We start from the raw sequence: 19,845 nt of genomic DNA on the forward strand, positions 1-19,845 counted from the left end.
TATTGTAATAAAAATTTTCAATAAAAATTATAAAAAGAGAAGTTAATGGGTCATTTTAAATATTCCAAAATGCCCAAGTGTCCAGGTGCCTTGGCAGAACTGCATTATTTATTTATTTTATGGCCACCCATCTCACAAAAAGTGACTCTGGGTGGATTACAACGCTTAATTAAAAAACAATAAATATATTTTTAAAAAATCATTATTTAAAAATATAAAAAGCACAAGGCACAAGAGAAGATAAATGTTAACTGCAGTACAGGAGCCACCTCAAGATCTCACTGGTCCCATAGGACCCCCAGGCCTGATAACATAGCCTTTAAGGAAGAAGGGATATATAACCAGTTTATATATCCTTATTTCCATCAAGAAAGTTAGATTCTCAAAATATGTTAACCAGATGTATTGAAAGAAGAAAAGGAGTTTAGATTACAGAAATATGGACACCTGTGTACATTTATCTTATCATTTAACTTGAAGTTTGTAAGGACAGAGTTTCCTTGATCCTGTTGCTAACCACTTATTGATACTGTAGGGAGTTAGCTAGCCTTTTTCTGATAAAGAAGGAATGGATGGATGGTCTAAACTGTTGGAGATGTTAGATTTTAGAATGTTCACTTGCTTTGCTGGATCCCCAAAATTAGCTTTCAGGCATGCCACAAAATTAGTGTAGCTGTCCAAGCCCAGACTCTTCTGAATTAAAAGGGGAGCTTCCCCACTGTATCATTCCCTGACTCATTAGGCTAATTATAAATCCTACTTGAGTTTGTTGTGAAATCATCAGATCTGATGGAGGTGCATAGTTCACAGTGAGCAAGGAAGGCAGTACATTTGCTTGTATTCCCACCATATTTGCCAGGTGAGGAGCTGGGTATTTACTGTCATGGGATTGTAATGCTATATGATCTTGGAGCGGGACTGCTACAAGGACCAGCAGTTGTGGTAGATCTCTCTCGTTTGTTAGAACAGCTGGTTAACTATCTGCGTCAATTGGTCCATTTGCATTGCCACTTTGTTCTGACATGGGAGGAAGGCATTGGCAACTTGGCTGATGGTTTGCAGGATTGTGAGACAGTCTGTAGCCATAATTTAATCTTTCATCACTAGTTGAAGGCTCTTTTCCTATAGTGATGGGTATAAGACTTAGCAAATGTAGCTGTGAAGCTTTACATCAGAATTAATTGTAAATATTGGTTCTCCAGATATTGAATTCTGTTACTGTATTTGGCAGAAAGTTTTGTCTCTTTATCTCACACTATAATGAAGCCATATACAGTACATCACAATATTAGCCCATTGCATTTTCCCAGCCAGGGGCCTATGTTCCAGGGTATAAATTCTAGGCATCTTCCTCCCACTTTCCTGAGAAGTAGATAAGTGGCCATCCTCTTGATGGCCTAGGGAGGCATCTGATCTACAATGACATAATGGTTTTCTCCAGCCTAGATACTATACTTCCTCACTAGCTTCATTCTTTACAATTGTATACTTTCTCCATTCCTTTCTTATCTTCCTTTCCCTAGAGGCCCTTGGAGAAATAAGGATGACAGGTGTGACTGTTGCTTTGCTCTGTAATCCATCAGCATTATTTTAGAGAGAAAGAAAGAATGCCACTTATGATTGCCTGATAATGCAGTAAAAAGAGATAACAGAAAAACAACTCACCAGCATTGAGGTAAAAAGAGGAGAAGGAACTGGGAGGACCGAACAATCAGAAATATTTGTTGGGCCCCCAAAAGTCATATTGCTCATATCCCCCCAAACCTGTTTTTGCAGCTGTCCCTGCAACATGCGCATTAAGTGAGCCCTGTTGGCTGATTTGTTTGATTTCAGTTCTAAAAGCTTACCACTCTATCTTCTTTAAATAGGGAACTTTAAATAGTGATATTTTAATAAATTAACTAGGAAAATCTTGAAATGAGCTCATTTGTTACCTGTATTTACTTCAAAACTTAAATACCATTATCTGCTATATACTTATGATGATGATGGACAAGCTTTTTAAAGCTATCACAAAGGAACTCCACACACGGGTTCGGACAATCTTTTCCATCTCTTCATTTGAGTTAAACAGATGCCTACAAACATATTCTTTCAATTTTGGTGAAAGGTAGAAGTCACATGGTGGCAAGTCTGGACTATATGATGGATGGGGTAAGACAATGAGATCCAATATCTCAGTTGCCCCTTGGATGGCTCATGAGGTGTGATGCCTAGCATTGCCATTATAACAAAACATCCTTCTTGCCTTCTGAACTCTGCTTAATTGTTGTTTCAAAGTTTTGGATGCTGCAGTGTAGCACTCTGACTTGATACTGATGCCAGGTTCAAGAAAAACCATGTGAATAACACCATCTACACCCCAGAAACCTATAACCATGAGTTTTCCTGCCAAAGGCTGGATTTTGATTTTTTTTTTTTTCCCACGGATAAAACTTTGTAATGATGTTCCATGGAGTGACACTTCATTTCTGGATCATGATATTTAATCAGCTGTCACATGCAGTGAAGAAATTATTCCCCTTCATTTATGTGGTGTGATAACAGTTGCTGCAAATTGAAGCTTTCATTTCTGCAGTCGGTGTGTTAGGAACCCATCTTGCACAAACCTTCAAGTACTGAAGAACATCAATAATGTGATCCATACATTCTTGTGAAATGCCAAGCTTGACAGTAATTTCCTTTTGAGTGATCCTCCAATTGTCCTTAATAAGTTCATCAACCTTTCTCGTGTGAAATGTGTTGGTTGCTGTCAGTCTTCATACAAATCCACTCACAGTTTACCATCTTTATATTTTTTGGGCCCAGTAATGCACAGTACTCATGTCAACACAGTCATTACCAAAAACAACCTGCATTTGGTGGTGAATTTCAATTGGAAGGATTCCTTCAGCAGTAAAAAACAAAATTAAACATGGCACAGTGCTTAAAGTTCACTGATGAGAAGTCACTGCAGGCTTTCATTTCACAAAAAATAGCAACCCAACCTTTTCTCACAGCTACTTCCCACCAACTGAAGACAGATGCTAAAGAACACTTCAGAGCTATGGGTACATCAGTACTGCCATTTGTTGGTGACTTACAACATAGGATGCATTACTTTTCATTCAACTTTCATATATTTCAAAATATTGTACTTTAGACAATAATGAAAACAGCCTTTAAAAAATACTAGACATATCCACTGCTAACATATAGTAGTCTTTTCCTAAGCAGAAAATCAGCTCTAACTGAAGTTCCTCAAGAGTCATGAGAAATCAGCATTAATGTCATTTCTGTCTAATGACTGTGGCACTAAGTTTAATTAATTTTTCTGTATAGTCATTCTTTATTCATAAGGAATAATTGGTGTTTCATAGAGATTTTTATTAATAAATTGCATTAAGTATAATCTTATGATGACCAGCAAGTGGCTGAATAGTAGAAGTAACTAGAAAGGGGAACAGAGATGAAGTCCATAATAAATTCTCAGCATTAATGAATGTATCATATAATTTTTTACTTAAATGTAATAAAATAATTGTATAAGTAGAGATCTTTTTCCTTTTTAATTAATTGCAACATAATATTCAAATGTAATACTTCAGATGATTCATTCTAGAGATGAGGATAAACTACTTTTCAGTGATGAATAATGTCCTTTCTACACATATCAGAAGACAAAAAAGATCATACTTTGAAATTGCTTTGTTAGCAGGCAAATAATGCAAAGGAAGCTGAAGATAATGGTCCAAGATTGTTTTCCACAATGACTTGCTTCATTGTTATCAAATATATTGATGTTAACAGAATTGTGTTAATTCCTTCAAACTGGGCTCGGGGTACATGTTGTCATTTAAAAACTCCCATGTACAAGTCTGAGTATCTTTTGGAATATTTTGTAAAATATCACATAATAATGATGGCATAAAAATAAGATTAACAACAAATACAGGCATGTTACTGATAATGTATGATATTAGCAATATTCATTATATCAAAGTGTTTACCTACATGTGACTATTTCAGGGCTTTCCTCCATTCATGATAATGTTTTCTTTATTGACTTGGGTTATGTGTTGTACTGATGAAACAGCCATCTTAAATATCCTTCAAAGATATGGCTTCCATGCTGCTATGAACTTTCTCAAAGTTCTGGGATACTGCTAAATCAGGAAATGCATTTATAGAAAAAGCAGTTTGCCGCATTCAAACTAGATTAGGTATGCTTAATACAGAATATGGAGATGGCCTTGAAAAAGGAATTCATAGGTAAATATCAGCTTAGCCCTAGAAGGGAGGAGGGAAAGAAACTCAAGATTGCCTTGCTTTGATTTTCTTTGGTATAAAGGAGAGAGAATCTGTGTCAGGCTTTCAACATTCTGCTATTATACACTTTAACAATAAAGGAGGATTCCATTAGTTCTTGTGGTATCTGTTTCCTGGCTGACCTTCCTAGAAAGGCTGACACTTAAGGAACTTCATCTGTACATATTCTGATATGAAAGGCTGATTCCCAATTTCCTACATCAGCGTGCAAATTGGTACTTATTTTATGGATCGCACATCTATTTGAATCATGACTAGATTGCAGCCTTCATGGTGATCTGACAATCATATTTTAAAACATCTTTGCCTTCTCGTTTTAAGTAGCTAGAAGCCCTTCTGCTGTTGTGAGTACCTCATAGGAATTCAGAATGTGATACAATATGTTTTCATTTCTGACGTATACATATAATACACACATGTCTCCTTCATGTATAACTTATGAATACATGCAAAGTCACAGGAACTGGATTTAGACTGTTCTGCTGGTCTCTGGATGGAACTGCCATGTATGTAACTTAAGCTTGAATGGTAATTGAGCCTCCAAATTCACTGTATAAATTAGGTTAAACTTCCAAGTTTCAAATCCTGGTTAACATTAAGGTAATATAGTAATATGATATGTAAAAATGATAACCTCTGTATAATTTTATCACAAGTTTATTAATTAGCTTTAATTAACGTTATTAACTTATAGAGTTTATTTATTAATATATGACATTATCTTGACAAGGATCCCCCTCTACTGAGATGCTGTGCATTTGGAAGATGTGCAGAATCAGCCAAATGAGCAGCATTATTTTGATATTGGTGAGTTATTCTAATGGGCTCATGGTATAGGCCTGGCAACAAGTAAAACAGCTTGCTATAACACTGATGCATCTCTCTTAGAACTCTATAATATCCCATCCATTTCAGCATTAAGCCCTTGATTCCAAAGAGCTGAGTTTTTATATGAGGAGCAGAGAGAAAACACATGGCATTTGATTGTTTTATAGTCTTTTAAAGGCTACCTACAGAAGGCATTTGATTGTTTTATAGTCTTTTAAAGGCTACCTATAGAAAACTTCAGAACTGCCCATTACGCTATGGAAACAGCTGTGAAAATACCTGGCTAATTCAATTTGAATGTAGTTTTCATAAGACTTATACATTCAAGAGGATAAGTTATTTAAATCTTTCATTATGACCATAGGCATTAAGATCTTAAAAAGCAATGCATTACATTGATTATTGTGATTTTTTATCTCTGGGTGCTTGTATAGTAAGTATTAAGACATAAGTCTAGAATATTAGTATGGGCATTCAGATTCCATTTGTAAGTTAATACAGGTAGTCCTTGCTTAGCGAATGCCTTGTTTAACAACTGTTTGAAGTTATGGCAGTGTAAAAACAATAGCTTTGCAACCAATCCCCATATTTACAACTGTCCCAACATCCTGTGGTCATGTGATCTCCATTCGGGATCTTCACAACTGGCATGCATTTATGACTGTCACAGCATCCCACAGTCACATGATCACCATTTGTGTGCTTTGCAACTGGCTTGTGACAAGCAGAGTTAACAGAGAAGGAAGTAAAATTGTAAGTTGAAGTCACATGATGTTTTGCTTAGCAACTGCAGCTGTTAGCGAAGGAGTTGCCAGTGCCAACTGTGATTGCTAAGTGAGGATTACCTGTATGTGGATTTGCTGCTATGCAGGGATCAAGTAGAAAGAAGAAAACAAACTGGCCAAAGTAAGACTTGTCTTCTTCATGCCCAATTATGCTTTTCCTATCTCCTATCTCCATTGAATTTGCTGTTCACAACCTTCTGGAAAAATATCCTGTTTAGACCCCATATTTAGATAGAATAGAATAGAATAGAATAGAATAGAATAGAATAGAATAGAATAGAATAGAATAGAATAGAATAGAATAGAATAGAATAGAATAGAATGATACATTTTTAAAGACTAAAACACACAAGTGAAACATACAGTGAAAAATGAACCTACATACATTATAGTGATTAAAACAAATTAAGCCTAACAAAAAGAAGCTTGTCATCAAATCTAGGCCAAAGAGAAACATATTGCCTCATCTTCTCATTTTTAGATTGTAAAGTCTTTAAAAATAGATAACAGACTTATATCCTAAATCCATTCCATAATATCAGGAGGTGTTAGAAGTTTCTTACTGTTTATGTAAGATTTGACTCTCCTGAACCCTAGGCTCGCTAATACCAAAGGTCTTCATAAAAAGTTAAATTCCATCTTTTAGGAATATAATTTAACATTACATCTTTAACTATTATAATTCATTCCAAAGTTGCATTACCATATTGTATGATTTGAAAACAAAACAAAGGCAAGGTAGCACAAGATCAAATCATATGAGTTAAAGAACTCTTAAATTTCTTACAACACAGCACAAAAAAAATCTCATGTCCACTCTTTGTAATAATATTTTAGAGGTCAATATTTTCTGATGGATTAATTTCATTCTTAAATCATAAAAAGTATGTTTTACATTTTGTAAAACCTGTACCCATTGATTTTTCCAAGACTGGATTTTCTGATTCTTCATTTCACATTCCAGGTATATCAGAATCAGAATACTTTAATGGCCAACTATAAAATATATACAAGGAATTTATCTTTGGTGAAAAAAACAAAAACAAGCAAGAACAACAGTGCATTTGGATAACAACTGAAAGAAGGAATGATAATAAGCAGCAGCACCACACAGTAGAATAACAGTACCGCCATGGACCAACACCTATTCATTTTCAAAAGGAGAAGCCACTGTCCAGCACATATCTTATCATGTAGTGTTTAGCAGAGCAATGGCATGAGGGAAAAAACTGTTCTGGTGTCTAGATGTTTTAACATACAGTGCTCTATAGCGCTGTCCTGAAGGAAGAAGTTGCAACAGTTTATGTCCAGGATGTGAAGAGTCTACAGATATCTTCTCCACCCTCATTTTGACCCTCACAGTATACAGTTCTTTTATAGAAGGCAGGCGGGTTGCAGTTATCCTTTCTGCAAACTTAACTATCCGTTGGAGTCTGAGCCTGTCCTGTTTGGCTGCAGAATCAAACCAGACAGTTATAGTTATATAGTTATATATAGTTATATAAAGTTATATAACTATAGCTATAGTTATAGAGGAACAGATAACAGACTCAGTGATTCCCCTGTAAAACTGTACCAAGAGCTCCTGAGATAATTTAAACTTCCTAAGATAACTAATATTAACCTTCATTCTGTGTTTTAATTCGATATAAAATTGGGTTGTTGGTTTTACTTCAAGCACTGCATCTCTTATGGATCCTAACATACTTCTGACACTGTTAAAGCATCCAGGCTGTACTGTTTTGTTGGTAACATGTTTCAACTATATATTACTAAGCAGATGTTATAGGTGAATCATACTTGAAATGCAGTCTCTCAAATTCAATTCAAATTCTTTAAAACAACCATTATTAAATCAAATGATTTAAGGTATTTAGCCCTTGTTTGGTCTGGGCACTCCAGTAGAACAATTTCCCAACTATCTTCAAATTTGGATTAGTCTACAATGTCAATTTCTTATGTAATTCTGGACCAAAATCTAATTGCTAGCCTATTAATAACTAAATATGTCCAGCAGCTTTAAAGGCTGGAAATGAAGATTCCTGTTTAATATACTTGGATCCTAAAACTTGCCAAGATTTCAGAAACTTTACGCACTTGCTTTATGAATGGGCCCAAAGAGGGCAATATTCAAAAAAGTTCTTATTCCAGAAAATACAGATGTTAAAAGCTTAATCCTTCAGTTCGAAATCTGGTAGATTAAAGCTTCCATCACTATAAGGCAACCTTAGTTTGGCAAAAAAGATATGAGGGGTTTTGGCCTATCACAGAAGCTTTCTTATTAATTTATCTATTTGTGTAAACTGTCTGAAAGGGATTAGCACTGGACTCCTTCTTAAAACATATACTAGTCCCAATGTGACATTCATTTTAATTGCATTAAACTTACTCCAGAAATTTAATGGAAGTTTTAACCATTGAACTATGTATATCTACTGAAATCACAGCTATAAAGTCAGACGTAATTAATTCAACGTATTGTGATACAGTTCAAGAAAAAAATAAACCCAAGTGTCTGTACAAATTGTAAATCCTTATTTCTTGCAATAGTGTATAGATGCTGTAGATGCTAAAGGCAACAAGTTAGACTTTCCAGTTGATAGCATAACCAAACTATAAACCATACTGCTGTACAGCTTTATTTATTAGATTTATAATTTTTGTACAGGAGCTCAAGCCTGCATACATAATATCCATTATCCTTATATTTACCCAGAGCAACAACTCCAATGAGGTAAATTGCGCTCAAAATCGTGACTGGCTCAGAATCACCCAGTGAGCTTCCATGGCTGAGAGTGAACTAGAAATTCTTCCTGAAGTCCAATACCTTAACCAGTATACCACACTGGCTCTCAAAAAACCTCTGAAAATCTCAGTGAGCTTTGGTAACGGCACTGCAGAATGATAAAAAATAGTCATAATATCATTAGCATAAAAAAATAATGTATATTCAGTTTTAGATGCCACCACACCCTTAACATCTTGAGAACGTCTAATGAAAAAAGCTAAGGTTTCAGTATAAAGAATGGCATTGAAAAAGAAAAAGAAAAAAAAGAAAAAAAAGCATTGGTCCTAACTATGAATATCTTCACACATGGAAAAATCTTGGACCAAGTAAGAAAAAACTTGGTCTATTTCACGCAGCACTGTTAAAGAAAGTGCCTACCCCTTGGGTCTCATGTTACAAAATATCTGGAAATCCCAACAGTTAAACCTGTTACTTTTTATATATAAGTATCAGCTTTACCACTGAGTTCATATTGTTGTTATATGTGTGTATGTATGTATCTATGCATGCACATATACATATATATAGTAGTTAGTTATTATATAATATATTATTATTATTATAGCTCAGCCTATGGATCTTCCCTTAAGCCAGTGTGTCTTAAACTTTTTGCTATCAGGACCCCTTCCCACTTTTAATAATTATGGAGGACCCCGAAAGAGCATTTGTTTGTATGGGTTATATTTATTGATATTTACTGTATTAAAAATTTAAATTGATGCATTCTAGGAATATTTATTTATTGAATCATTTGAAATTACAAAAGTAACATAAATAAAATATTTTTCAAGAAATCCTTATTCTTTAATAAATAAAAAATAGTAAGAATTACATTTTTTTAAATTTTTGCAAATATCTTCAATATCTGGCAAATAATTTTGATTTTACGGACTCCTGAGAGGGTCTTGGGGTACTGCTAGATATCCTCAAACCACACTTTAAGAAAATCTGCCCTAAACTAAAAGGAACTTTAGTAAATAATTTCTTATACTTTTCCTTTGAGGTCATCTCACTTTTTCTTAATATTTAATATTAAGATTATCTTAATATTAATATTAAGAAAATATTATTTTTCTTAATATTTCTTCATCATCCATCAATATTAGTATACTTTTTTGCTCTATTCGATTCTTTTGCTCTGTACTACTTTTATCAGGGGTTTTTATTTGGGGGGAGGGTTTGAGTCATTTTCATAAAGCAAATATCTTTATTTTCATTCTTGTCTTGTTTGGGTTCTTGCTGGGCTAATATAGTATGTATTGTGTGGGACCAGATTAAGGGGGGAAAGCCTGTTTAAATCAGTAGCTGAACATGTTTGGGGAGGTGTTTCATCTCTCTTCATGAATGGAGGAGGCTTTATTCCAGGAGGAGTGATTTTCAGAGCAAAGGATGCTTTTGAGTAAAAACAAACTAGTAAGGATGTGTCATAATTATTCTAAAACGTTATCTGATAACCTAGGAGGAAGCCGCTAGAACTCTCTTAATTTATTTATAGAGGTATATTAGGGGTATCCCTAAGTATGCTCATCTATCCAGTTGAGATTCAAAGCTTTATCTAACTGCTTTAGCAAACATACTCATTTGAATCAATTGGCTTATAATGATTATGAATCAGAGGAAGCTTACTACAGAGAAGGCTTTATTTTTAAGAATGCAATCGTAAGTAACCACGTCAACCATTCCCTGTAAAACTGTGTTTCTTTCTCTATACCAATAGGGGAACACTGCCATCCCTGTAGTCCACAGTACAATTGTGGTACTAAGATGAGATGGCATTATTGTTCTTTATTTCCTTTACGTGGGACTCAGTTATCTGGTAGGATGTCCCCTGTCACTAAAGAAGTGGTGACTGAAGCTTAATATCTTCCAGTGAGTTCCTCCAAGGAAGTTGGTTAATAATACCAAATTACTGGTAACGGTTAAACAAAATGTAACAGTACTGAATACCAAATAGGTTTTTCCAAATGGATTAATGGGTATTATAATTGTAAGGTTTACCCCGTTCAGCTGCAAGAAACTCTTGTGACACATGTGGGTTCAGCAAAGAAGTTTATTCAAGCGTAACATAAGTAAGTACAGACAAAGTCAGGACTGGCTTGTCATAGCTTACTGTCAGGATTTTCTTTCTCATGGGAAAGGATTCATCCCGTTATCTTTACAACAATAACAAATAATATTTTGACTACAGAGATCATGTGAAAAACACCTGTTATTATGTGTTGTGTATTGTGCTATTTACTGCCACCTATTGGCGTGTGTAGGCCAGTTACCCAGTGGGGGTGGCATAGAGCTATAATACAAGGGGAGGAAAATGTTCAGCCTCTCAGAGTAGTTGTAAGTTGTTTTAGTGTTAGCCACTATGTAGGTTTTATGGGCTACGTAGTTGTAACAAAGTATCAAGTAGCGTACCTCTTCTCTAAGAGTTTGTAGCTAGAGATTTTGTTAAGCTTGTGTTGCTAATAAGTCTTGGATGCTACATTAAATGAGAAGATGTGTTTTTCTTTATATTTTGTATGATATTTGCATTTTATGGAATTTTGCATTTTTATCAATAAACACCAGTTAGTATATATTTTCTGACTGGATTTCTTTGGGAAGCAAGAAATGGACATTGCATTGTGTTTGCTGTCATGGCTAATATTTTCCTGGAGTTTTTGCTGCGCTCTGCACAAACAGGAGTGTTTGTGATTATCACTCTGCCCGACACTTACATGGTATTTTATAGTTCCCCCGTTCCCGCGCTTTTCCCCGTTGCTTAGTTACAGATTACCCGCAGTAATCCCGCCTCGCCCAAATGGCAGATTCAGTCCGGTGCTTTTGTCTTTCTGATTGCCGTCTATGGGTTGTGCTGTTGTTGTCTTTGTTGGTTTCCCCGGTCGCGCGCAAAGCTGGGAGTTCTCAATCGTTCATTGATTGCTTCGCTTCAAAGTCTCTGCGCGTTCCTTTGTCTCCAACGCTCGAGGGAGGCCAGCGCTGATACAAAGTATCCGCTTGCGGTTTGAGTTAAGCGCCACAACCTGCCAGTAATCAGTTCGCGGTTTCACTTCCCCTTTTCCTCTGCTAGCGCCTGGGCGGTGAAATTGACTAGGCGAAGCCGAGTGGTGCTTTCGCTGTGCTGTGCCGTGCTGGCTGAATCTGACAATAATAACATATGCAATTCAACCCACTGGGCTCTTTCCTCACATTGTCATTCCATGTGACTTCCAAGGTGAATTTCATTCCCTCCATTAGAGCGCCTTTGGTATCATACATCATGGTAGAAGTATCAGGTTCAGCCCAAAGAACTCCAAGAGCCAACGCAAATACAGTTCTGTTGCGTTTATTAGCTCCAACCTCAAGACAGAAATCTCACCAGACTGAACCCTAGTTCCCAAGCCAGCCAGCCACAACACCGTGAATTCCTTAGGGAACTGCCAGCCTCATCTTCTTGAACTTCCCACACTCCTGTTGGGGGCTAAGAACACGCTTATCTCCCTGAGCATGGCCTTCATAAGTCCATTCCATCACAGAAGGGAAGAAAAAGCATGGTATCCAGATAGAGATGACAACATGTTCAGAATTGGTACACTTTTTTCCAAAATAAAATTGGCTGGCATAATTAAGTTCTTTTAAAAAAAAAATTGGAGTAACACTATGAATATCTATTTGGGACTTTATATCCTAGCCTATTATCTTGAATGGGTTTATTAGGCCATAAAAATAGAAGTAGATATTCTACAGGAAGTAATACAAAATTTAGGACTTGCTATAGGAGGTAATAAAACATTGAAGACTCTCAATTTTAGTTAATAAACAGATTTTTCCTTTTTATACACATAAAACCTTTTACAGTAATGTAAGTAAAAAATTAAATAATAATGTTGGCATTATTGGATTGAGTAACTGAATGGTATATTTGACATAAATATGGACTTGGCATTTTTCAAGCAGGAATCACAGATAAATCCCCTTCCCAAACTCTTTCTTAGTAAAATATTGAACACTTTAATGTAATATATATTTCTTAAATATTAAAAAAAATCAATAAAGAAAACATGGAAGAATACATCACATATACTGATGCATATAATCTGGTTGAGTCCACCATCTACAAAAGCCTTTGCGTCCATGTTATACATGCCTGTTGTAACTATCTTATACATCAGTTTCTTCTCTGTGTTGATTAGAAATGTTGGTTAAGCAGTGGAGAGCCACAGATGGCATCAATTATTTGTCATCAAACTGGTGTCAGCTCTTAGCAACCACATAGATTTTCTCCAGGATGATCAGTCCCCAACCTGGTCCTTCAGGTCTTCCAATGGCACACCCATGGCTACCATAATTGAGTCCATCCATCTTCCTGCTGGTCATATTCCCTTTCTCTTTCCTTTCACCTTTCCCATCATTATATATTATCAAGAGAGTTAGTTCTTCGTATAATGTGCTCAAAATATGATAACTTGAGCCTGGTCATTTGTGCCTGAAGTGAACATTCTGGATTGAATTATCTGTTTGTTTCTTGGCTATCTGTATTATTCTCAGGAGTCTTCTCCAACATCAAAGTTCAGGTGTCAATACTCTATCCTGCTTCTTAAAAGTCCAATTTTTGCTTCCATACACTATCAAAGCCATTGTCTGTGTAAGGTTTACCCCGTTCGTTTCAGAGAAACTCTCGTGACACATGTGTTCAGCAAAGAAGTTTACTCAGGTGTAACATAAGTAAGTACAGACAAAGCCAGGGTTGGCTTGGCATAGCTTACATGGTATTTTATAGCTTCCCCATTCCCACGCTTTACCCGTTGCTTAGTTACAGATTACCTGCAGTAATCCCCCCTTGCCCAAATGGCAGATTCAGTCCGGTGCTTTTGTCTTTCTGATTGCAGTCTATGGGTTGTGCTGTTGTTGCCTTTGTTGGGTTTGCCTGTTTGCCCGCAAAGCCGGGAGTTCTCGATTGCTTGTTGATTGCTTCGCTTCTGAACCTCTGTGCTTTCCTTTGTTTGCAGCGCCTGAGGGAAGCCGTGCTAATACAAAGTATCTGCTTGCGGTTTTGAGTTAAGCACCACCACCTGTCAGTAATCAGCCCGCGGTTTCACTTCCCCTTTTCCTCTGCTCACGCCTGGGTGGTGAAATTGACTTAGGTGAAGCTGAGCGGTGCCTTCGCCGTGCCGTGCCAGCTGAATCTGACAGTCTGAACTGTTCTGATCTTTGGAGGTACAGACACATCACGGCAACTGAATATCTTTTCTGAGGCCTTCACTGCTACTCTATCAGGTGCTAGTCTGCACCATATGTCATGACTGCTGGTTCCTTTATTGTTGATAGTTGATCCTAAAAGACAGAAGCTATCCACCACTTCAATATCTTCATTGATAATTCAAAGGCTGGTTGCTGTATCTGTTGTAATGACCTTGTTCTTTTTTATATTTAATCTTAGTCCCTTTTATTTTTACTGAGTTCCTTGACATCCATTACTAAAACTTGCAGTTCAATGGAATTTTCAGCTACCAGAGTAGTGTCATCAGCATAGCACAGGCTATTGATGTTTCTTTCTCCAGTTATAAAACTATGTCCACCTTCTTCCAATCTAGGTTCCCTCAGTAGATATATACTTTATAGGTTGAATAAATAAGGAGAAAGCCTTGTCTCACTCCTGGAATATGGTACCAACCTGGAGATATGGAGGTAGCATATTCGATCCAGACTGTGGCTTCCTGGACTGAATATAAGTTTTGCATGAAGACAATGAGATGTCCTGGGAGCATTTTCCTGAGTGCATTCCACAGCTTGACACAATTTTCCTAAGTACATTCCACAGCTTGACACAATCAAAGGTCTTTGTATAATCAGTGAAGTATAAATTGACTTATTTTTAGTATTTGTTGGCTTTCTTAATTATCCAGCATGCATCAGCAATCATGTTTCTTATTCCTGGGCCTTTTCTAAAAATAGCTTGAACATCTGGCATCTCCCCTTTCCATGTAGGACTCTAATCTGTGTTGGATGATCCTAAACATTATCTTGCTGACATGTGAAATTAAAGATATTGTGCACTCTGTTAAATCTCCTTTCTTTGGTTTTCATGTGTAGAGTGATCTATACCAGTTTGTTGGCCACTGTGTTCTCCAGTTTTGCTGGCATAATTTGGTTAGAACCTTTACAGATTCTGATCTAGCTTCATCTTTTGGTGCTAGAGGTTCTTGTAAATAGAAAATATATTCTAAGGTATCTTGGGTGTTCAAATATTTACTGTATAGAATTTCAATCTACTCCTTCCATCTTTGTCTGATCTTTGAATTAATTACCCTCTGTCCGTTGGTGTCCTTTGGCATGCTAATTCAAAGTTGGTACCTCTTTCTGAGTTCAGAGAGCTTTTGGAAGACTGTCCTTGTTTTTCTATATTTTTCCATCTTTGATGTTTTACAGATGTCATTGTAATACTGCTTCTTGTCTCTGCCAACTGCTCTCTGAAATTCTTTGTTAAGTTCCTTCCTGATATCGTTGTCTTTCTTCCTTAGGCTTTGGCTTCTGTTCTTGTCTTCAGATTTTTATCACCTGTTCTGATATCCAGTTTGCTTTCTTCTTTTTATTAGTGTTTGGCAGTCTCTTTTCACATTTATCTTAACTTCTTTGATTTCATTCTACAGTTCCCCTGGTTCCCTATCAATTAGATTCAGGAATTCAAAGTCATTTCTGATGTTCAGCTTGAAATTGGTGGGTATATGGTCAAAATCATATTGTTGAAACTGACTGACTTTCTTCCTCTGTAATTTAACTTGGAACTTACACATGAGCAGTTTGTGATCTGTTCCACAATTGTCCCCTGGCCATATTTTTATAGTTGTAACTGAGCTCTTCCACCTCTCTTAACAATGATATATCAATTTGATTTCTGTGTATTCCATCTGCTGATGTCCATGTATATAGGAGTTGTTTTGGTTACTGGAAGATGGTACAGGTAGTCCTCACTTACCGATAACTTGTTCCATGACTGTTCAGAGTTATGACAGTGCTGAAAAACTAACTTTACAGTCAATTTACAACCATTTATGACCGTCACAGCATCCCTTAGTCACATGATCACCATTGAAGTCATTATGCCTTTACCTGTGCCTGACCTGTGTTTGCCCCCCCCCCCAGAGCAGAAAGATTGGAGAGGTGGGGATTGCAAGAGAATAAGCTGTTTGCTTTTCTAGACATTGAAAGGAACGTGATCGCACTGGCAGCAGGAAAGGGTCAGGCAAAGGAGGAATTGCCTACAGAAGTCACTTGCTTTTTTTCTATTCCCCCCACCCCCTGAGCAGAGAGGTTGGAGAGGAAGAGCTTTCAAGAGAGTAAACTGTTTGCATAGTGTGCCCAAGGCTCCCATCCCCAGACTGCTGGTGCAATCATATTGCTTTTGATGTTGTCAAGACGGTAAGCAGGCACTCAAGCATTCCAAAGGGTGGGGCAGTGGTTAGGAGGCAAATGAAAGCCAAAAGTGTGAAACTAAGTACTTTTCTCTCTTTCCAGCTGGAAAATACAGTCATGGTCACATGATTTCCCACTTAGTGATTGCTTTGCTTAGTGGTGGAGTTGCTAGTCCCAATTAAGGTGGTTAAGTGAAGACTACCTGTATTAGCAATGAAAAAATCTGGCAGAACTATATACACCCTTTTCCTATGTCATTTTTGTTTCCTAGGCCACACAATCCAACTACATTTTCCTCCTTAATATTTCCAACTTTGGCATTCCTGTCTCTAATCACCAACAGCACATCTTGCTTGCATGTGCTGTTGATATCAGATTGAACTTGACCATAAATTTGTCAAACTCTTTTTCTGCATCAGTGGTTGGAGCATAAACTTGGATAATATAATAATAATTAGGATTGTCTGTGAAATCTAATTCATATTATTTGGTCTTTAACTGCACTGTACTCAAATACTGTTTTTGCTATATTCTTCCTGATTCTAAAACCAATGCTGTTTCTTCTTTGTTTTCGGTGTCCTGGGTAGTAAACAGTATGATCTTCTGACTATGTTGAGCTTTTCCATGTTCATGCTTATTTTCCATGTTTTATTTGCAGTTTTGGATTTCCTTTTCATGCATGGCAACATTAGGAACTAGACATCCCAAAAGCTTTTAATCTAGTTACATCATAAACACCATTAGTACTCTGAAATATGTTCAGGTCTTCCTCAAAAGCATGTTGTGGGCTATCAACCTGCAGGGCTTATCACCTGGTACTATACCATCAATCACTTTATCTTGATACAATACAGGAGTAATTTGCCATTGTCTTCTCCCTCAAGGTGTGAAATGATGCCTCTTCCATTGTCACTGAGGTGATCATCCACCATCTTCCAATATTGCTACTGCTCAATATAGCTGCCTGATCAGCAGCTTCAAGTCCTGAATGACCTGCTGGGAATATATACTCTTGGCATAGAGTCCCAGGGTTCTTCGCTCATCCCTCCCAGGAGCTAACCCTTGTCATGATGAGACAGCACAGCAGGACTTGAGTAGGGGGCAGAGATGACACATTCACTTGTAATATTTGATGAAGCCAGGATAGTGTATACTGGAGAGAGCCTCTCAAGATAGAAGCAGGTAATACAATTTATAATGATTAAAGGCAAGATATATGGGTCCTCCTTCAGAGTAGATGTATATGGTATTTTACAGTAAGCTATTTTATGGATTTCTACAAACTCTAGAAATTCCTTTTAGTTTGCTGTTAGAGGTATCCTTAATTTTAAATACATGAATAGGTTTCTCAAAAGACAATGAAGTGCCTAATAATTTCTGAATAATATTCATGCTTTAATCACATATGCTAACACTATACAGATATTTTAATTTTAAAAATCTGGCTATATATCTTTAAATAAATATGGAGATCCAGTCATTCTTAATACAAATCTATGAGGATTCCTCTTGCTTTTGTTTTAGCAAGTGGATGAAAGTGGCTGTAAATTAGATTCTGTGATATATCTTGTTCCTTATTTTTGAACTGATTAGTTTCATACTGTTGGCAGTGACTTACCCTGTTGAATTCAGCTTGGGATTTTGTAGCAATTTTCTGCATGGTGTTCAAACCCCTGAGGGACTGTGTAGATATTCTGTCAAACCTTTTCCAATGGATGTGTATTTCATTCTTTAGATGTACTGTGCTCATTTATAAGAACCACTCTTCAATCTGTAATGGAACATTTTCAAAATGAAGCTTAGAGAGGCAGAAGTCTGACACACTGACTGTAGTATTGTTCCTTCCTAAGATGTATTGGCTCCATTAATATGAATAGAATTTCTGTATTGTATTGAATTTTGTATTGTAGTATTCTAATTATTCACAAGTTATTTTAAGTAAAATAAGTAATATACAAAAATATGAGCATTTGCTGTTACTGGAATCACTACCACTGAGGTACTGGTAAATCTTTCTTTTCTGCCCATTTTAAAGTGATTTTTAAAAAAGAAGATGCTCTTCAGCACATATTAATATAACAAATGTGAGTAATATGTAAAATGTGGATCAGATAAGAAAACTACTTACCCTAGTATTTTGGTTCTGACAATAGGCAAGAAAATATATTTGAAAAATGTGGACAAGGTCTTTTGAAGTCTTGGTTCATGGCTGATTAGTTGTTTGTATTTCTTTGGGCTCTTTTTCAGAAGAACAAAATGATAGTCAATGCAGATCTTAATACCTCATCAAATAACTTGCACAAGCCTAGTAAATAAGATTCATTCTGATTTATGATCAGAATTACAAATATCTGCATTTTCCTGTCATTAAAAAGCAGGAGTGGGTAATGACAGAAAAGGTTGGGTGAACAAGGAGGTACTAAGAAATGTTGTTACTAGAGATTTTCTGATTTACTTCAAAGTTCTTTGGATATTTATTCTAAGAAGGAACTCACAAATTTCCTACAAATGTTCATAAACCAGATGGCAATTCTTAAGATAGCCATTCTTTATTACTAGGAAACTTCCATTCCATAACTATGTTATGGAACTATTAATTAATTAACTATTAATTAATTAACTATTAATTATTAATATTATAATTATTATTAATTATTAATTAATAATAATTATAACTATTATTAACTATTAATTCCATATTAATAATATAAAAAACAACCTTTGTAGGAAACTAAAAACATTATGTTAATTGCATCTTTCTTATTTATTTATTTATTTATTTATTTACAGATGTTACTTGGAAGATGGAGCTTCAAAAGGTGCCTGGCTGAACCGATCAAGTATTATTTTTGCAGGAGGAGACAAGTGGTCAGTAGATCCTCGAGTTTCAATTGCCACAGCAAATAAAAGGGAATACAGTCTCCAGATACAGAATGTGGATGTGTCAGATGATGGTCTATATACTTGTTCAGTGCAGACCCAACACACGCCCAGAACCATGCAGGTGTACTTAACTGTAAAAGGTATCAGTTATTCAATTTTTTAATTTTAATTAACTTTTACAAACAGAATCGATTTGGCATTTGATTTTAACAGATAATTTCAATTAATTCATTAATAGCGTTTTTTGATGCCTTGAATTAAAAATACAATTAACATAACTGTAGTCAGTTACAAATACATATGTCAAAATGTGGGAGAGTATGTATGTTTGTGTGAAAGAGGCGATGGATTTGTGCTTGCAGAAAGATGTATGGTACAGTATTTATTAAAATTAAGAGATGCAATGTATTCCAACTCTAAAGTTAGAACTGTAAGCAGAACTCTTGCTATGAGAAAGCTTTTGTTCTTCAGTCTCCCTGCATTGAATATGCACAAGTTTGCTAAAATGCTTCCTCTTATATAATCCTATTTGTTTGGCACAGCTAGATACCATTATGAAACAACCACCAGAAAAAAAGTATTGAAGATAAGTGTCATCTTCTAGTCTAATTCTTTTTCAATTAAATTATTTTGAGCCAAGCTTATTCCAGATGTTACTCAACAGTTTAGTTACAAGTTAAAATAATTTATATCCACAATGGTTTGAGTAATTATGAATTTGGATTAAATAAATCCTATTCTTTCTTGCTATTTAATTCAGTATCTGGTCTAAAACAACAATGACTTATTTTCATCTTTCTTTTGCACATATTTCAACTTGCAGTGTGAGATGTTCTCCATATTTTATCCTATGAATCTACAATTTCA

At 35.9% G+C, this 19,845-nt stretch overlaps 1 protein-coding gene across 4 annotated transcripts in view; it reads left to right on the top strand.

Annotated features, from left to right (window-relative positions):
* The window catches only part of NEGR1 (neuronal growth regulator 1), a 566,285-nt gene that overhangs the window by 282,691 nt on the left and 263,749 nt on the right, over positions 1-19,845 (top strand). For all 4 annotated transcript variants that reach the window (XM_088153540.1, XM_088153541.1, XM_088153542.1 and 1 more), the window contains exon 2: positions 18,886-19,118. In XM_088153540.1, coding sequence (XP_088009666.1) covers positions 18,886-19,118 — 233 coding nt within the window. The remainder of the gene's footprint in view (positions 1-18,885; positions 19,119-19,845) is intronic.

This window comes from Python bivittatus, unplaced genomic scaffold (assembly GCF_059951505.1).
Source record: "Python bivittatus isolate LINGU-HERP-01145 unplaced genomic scaffold, Pbiv_v1 ctg000700_np1212, whole genome shotgun sequence".
NCBI classification, from domain to species: Eukaryota; Metazoa; Chordata; class Lepidosauria; order Squamata; family Pythonidae; genus Python; species Python bivittatus.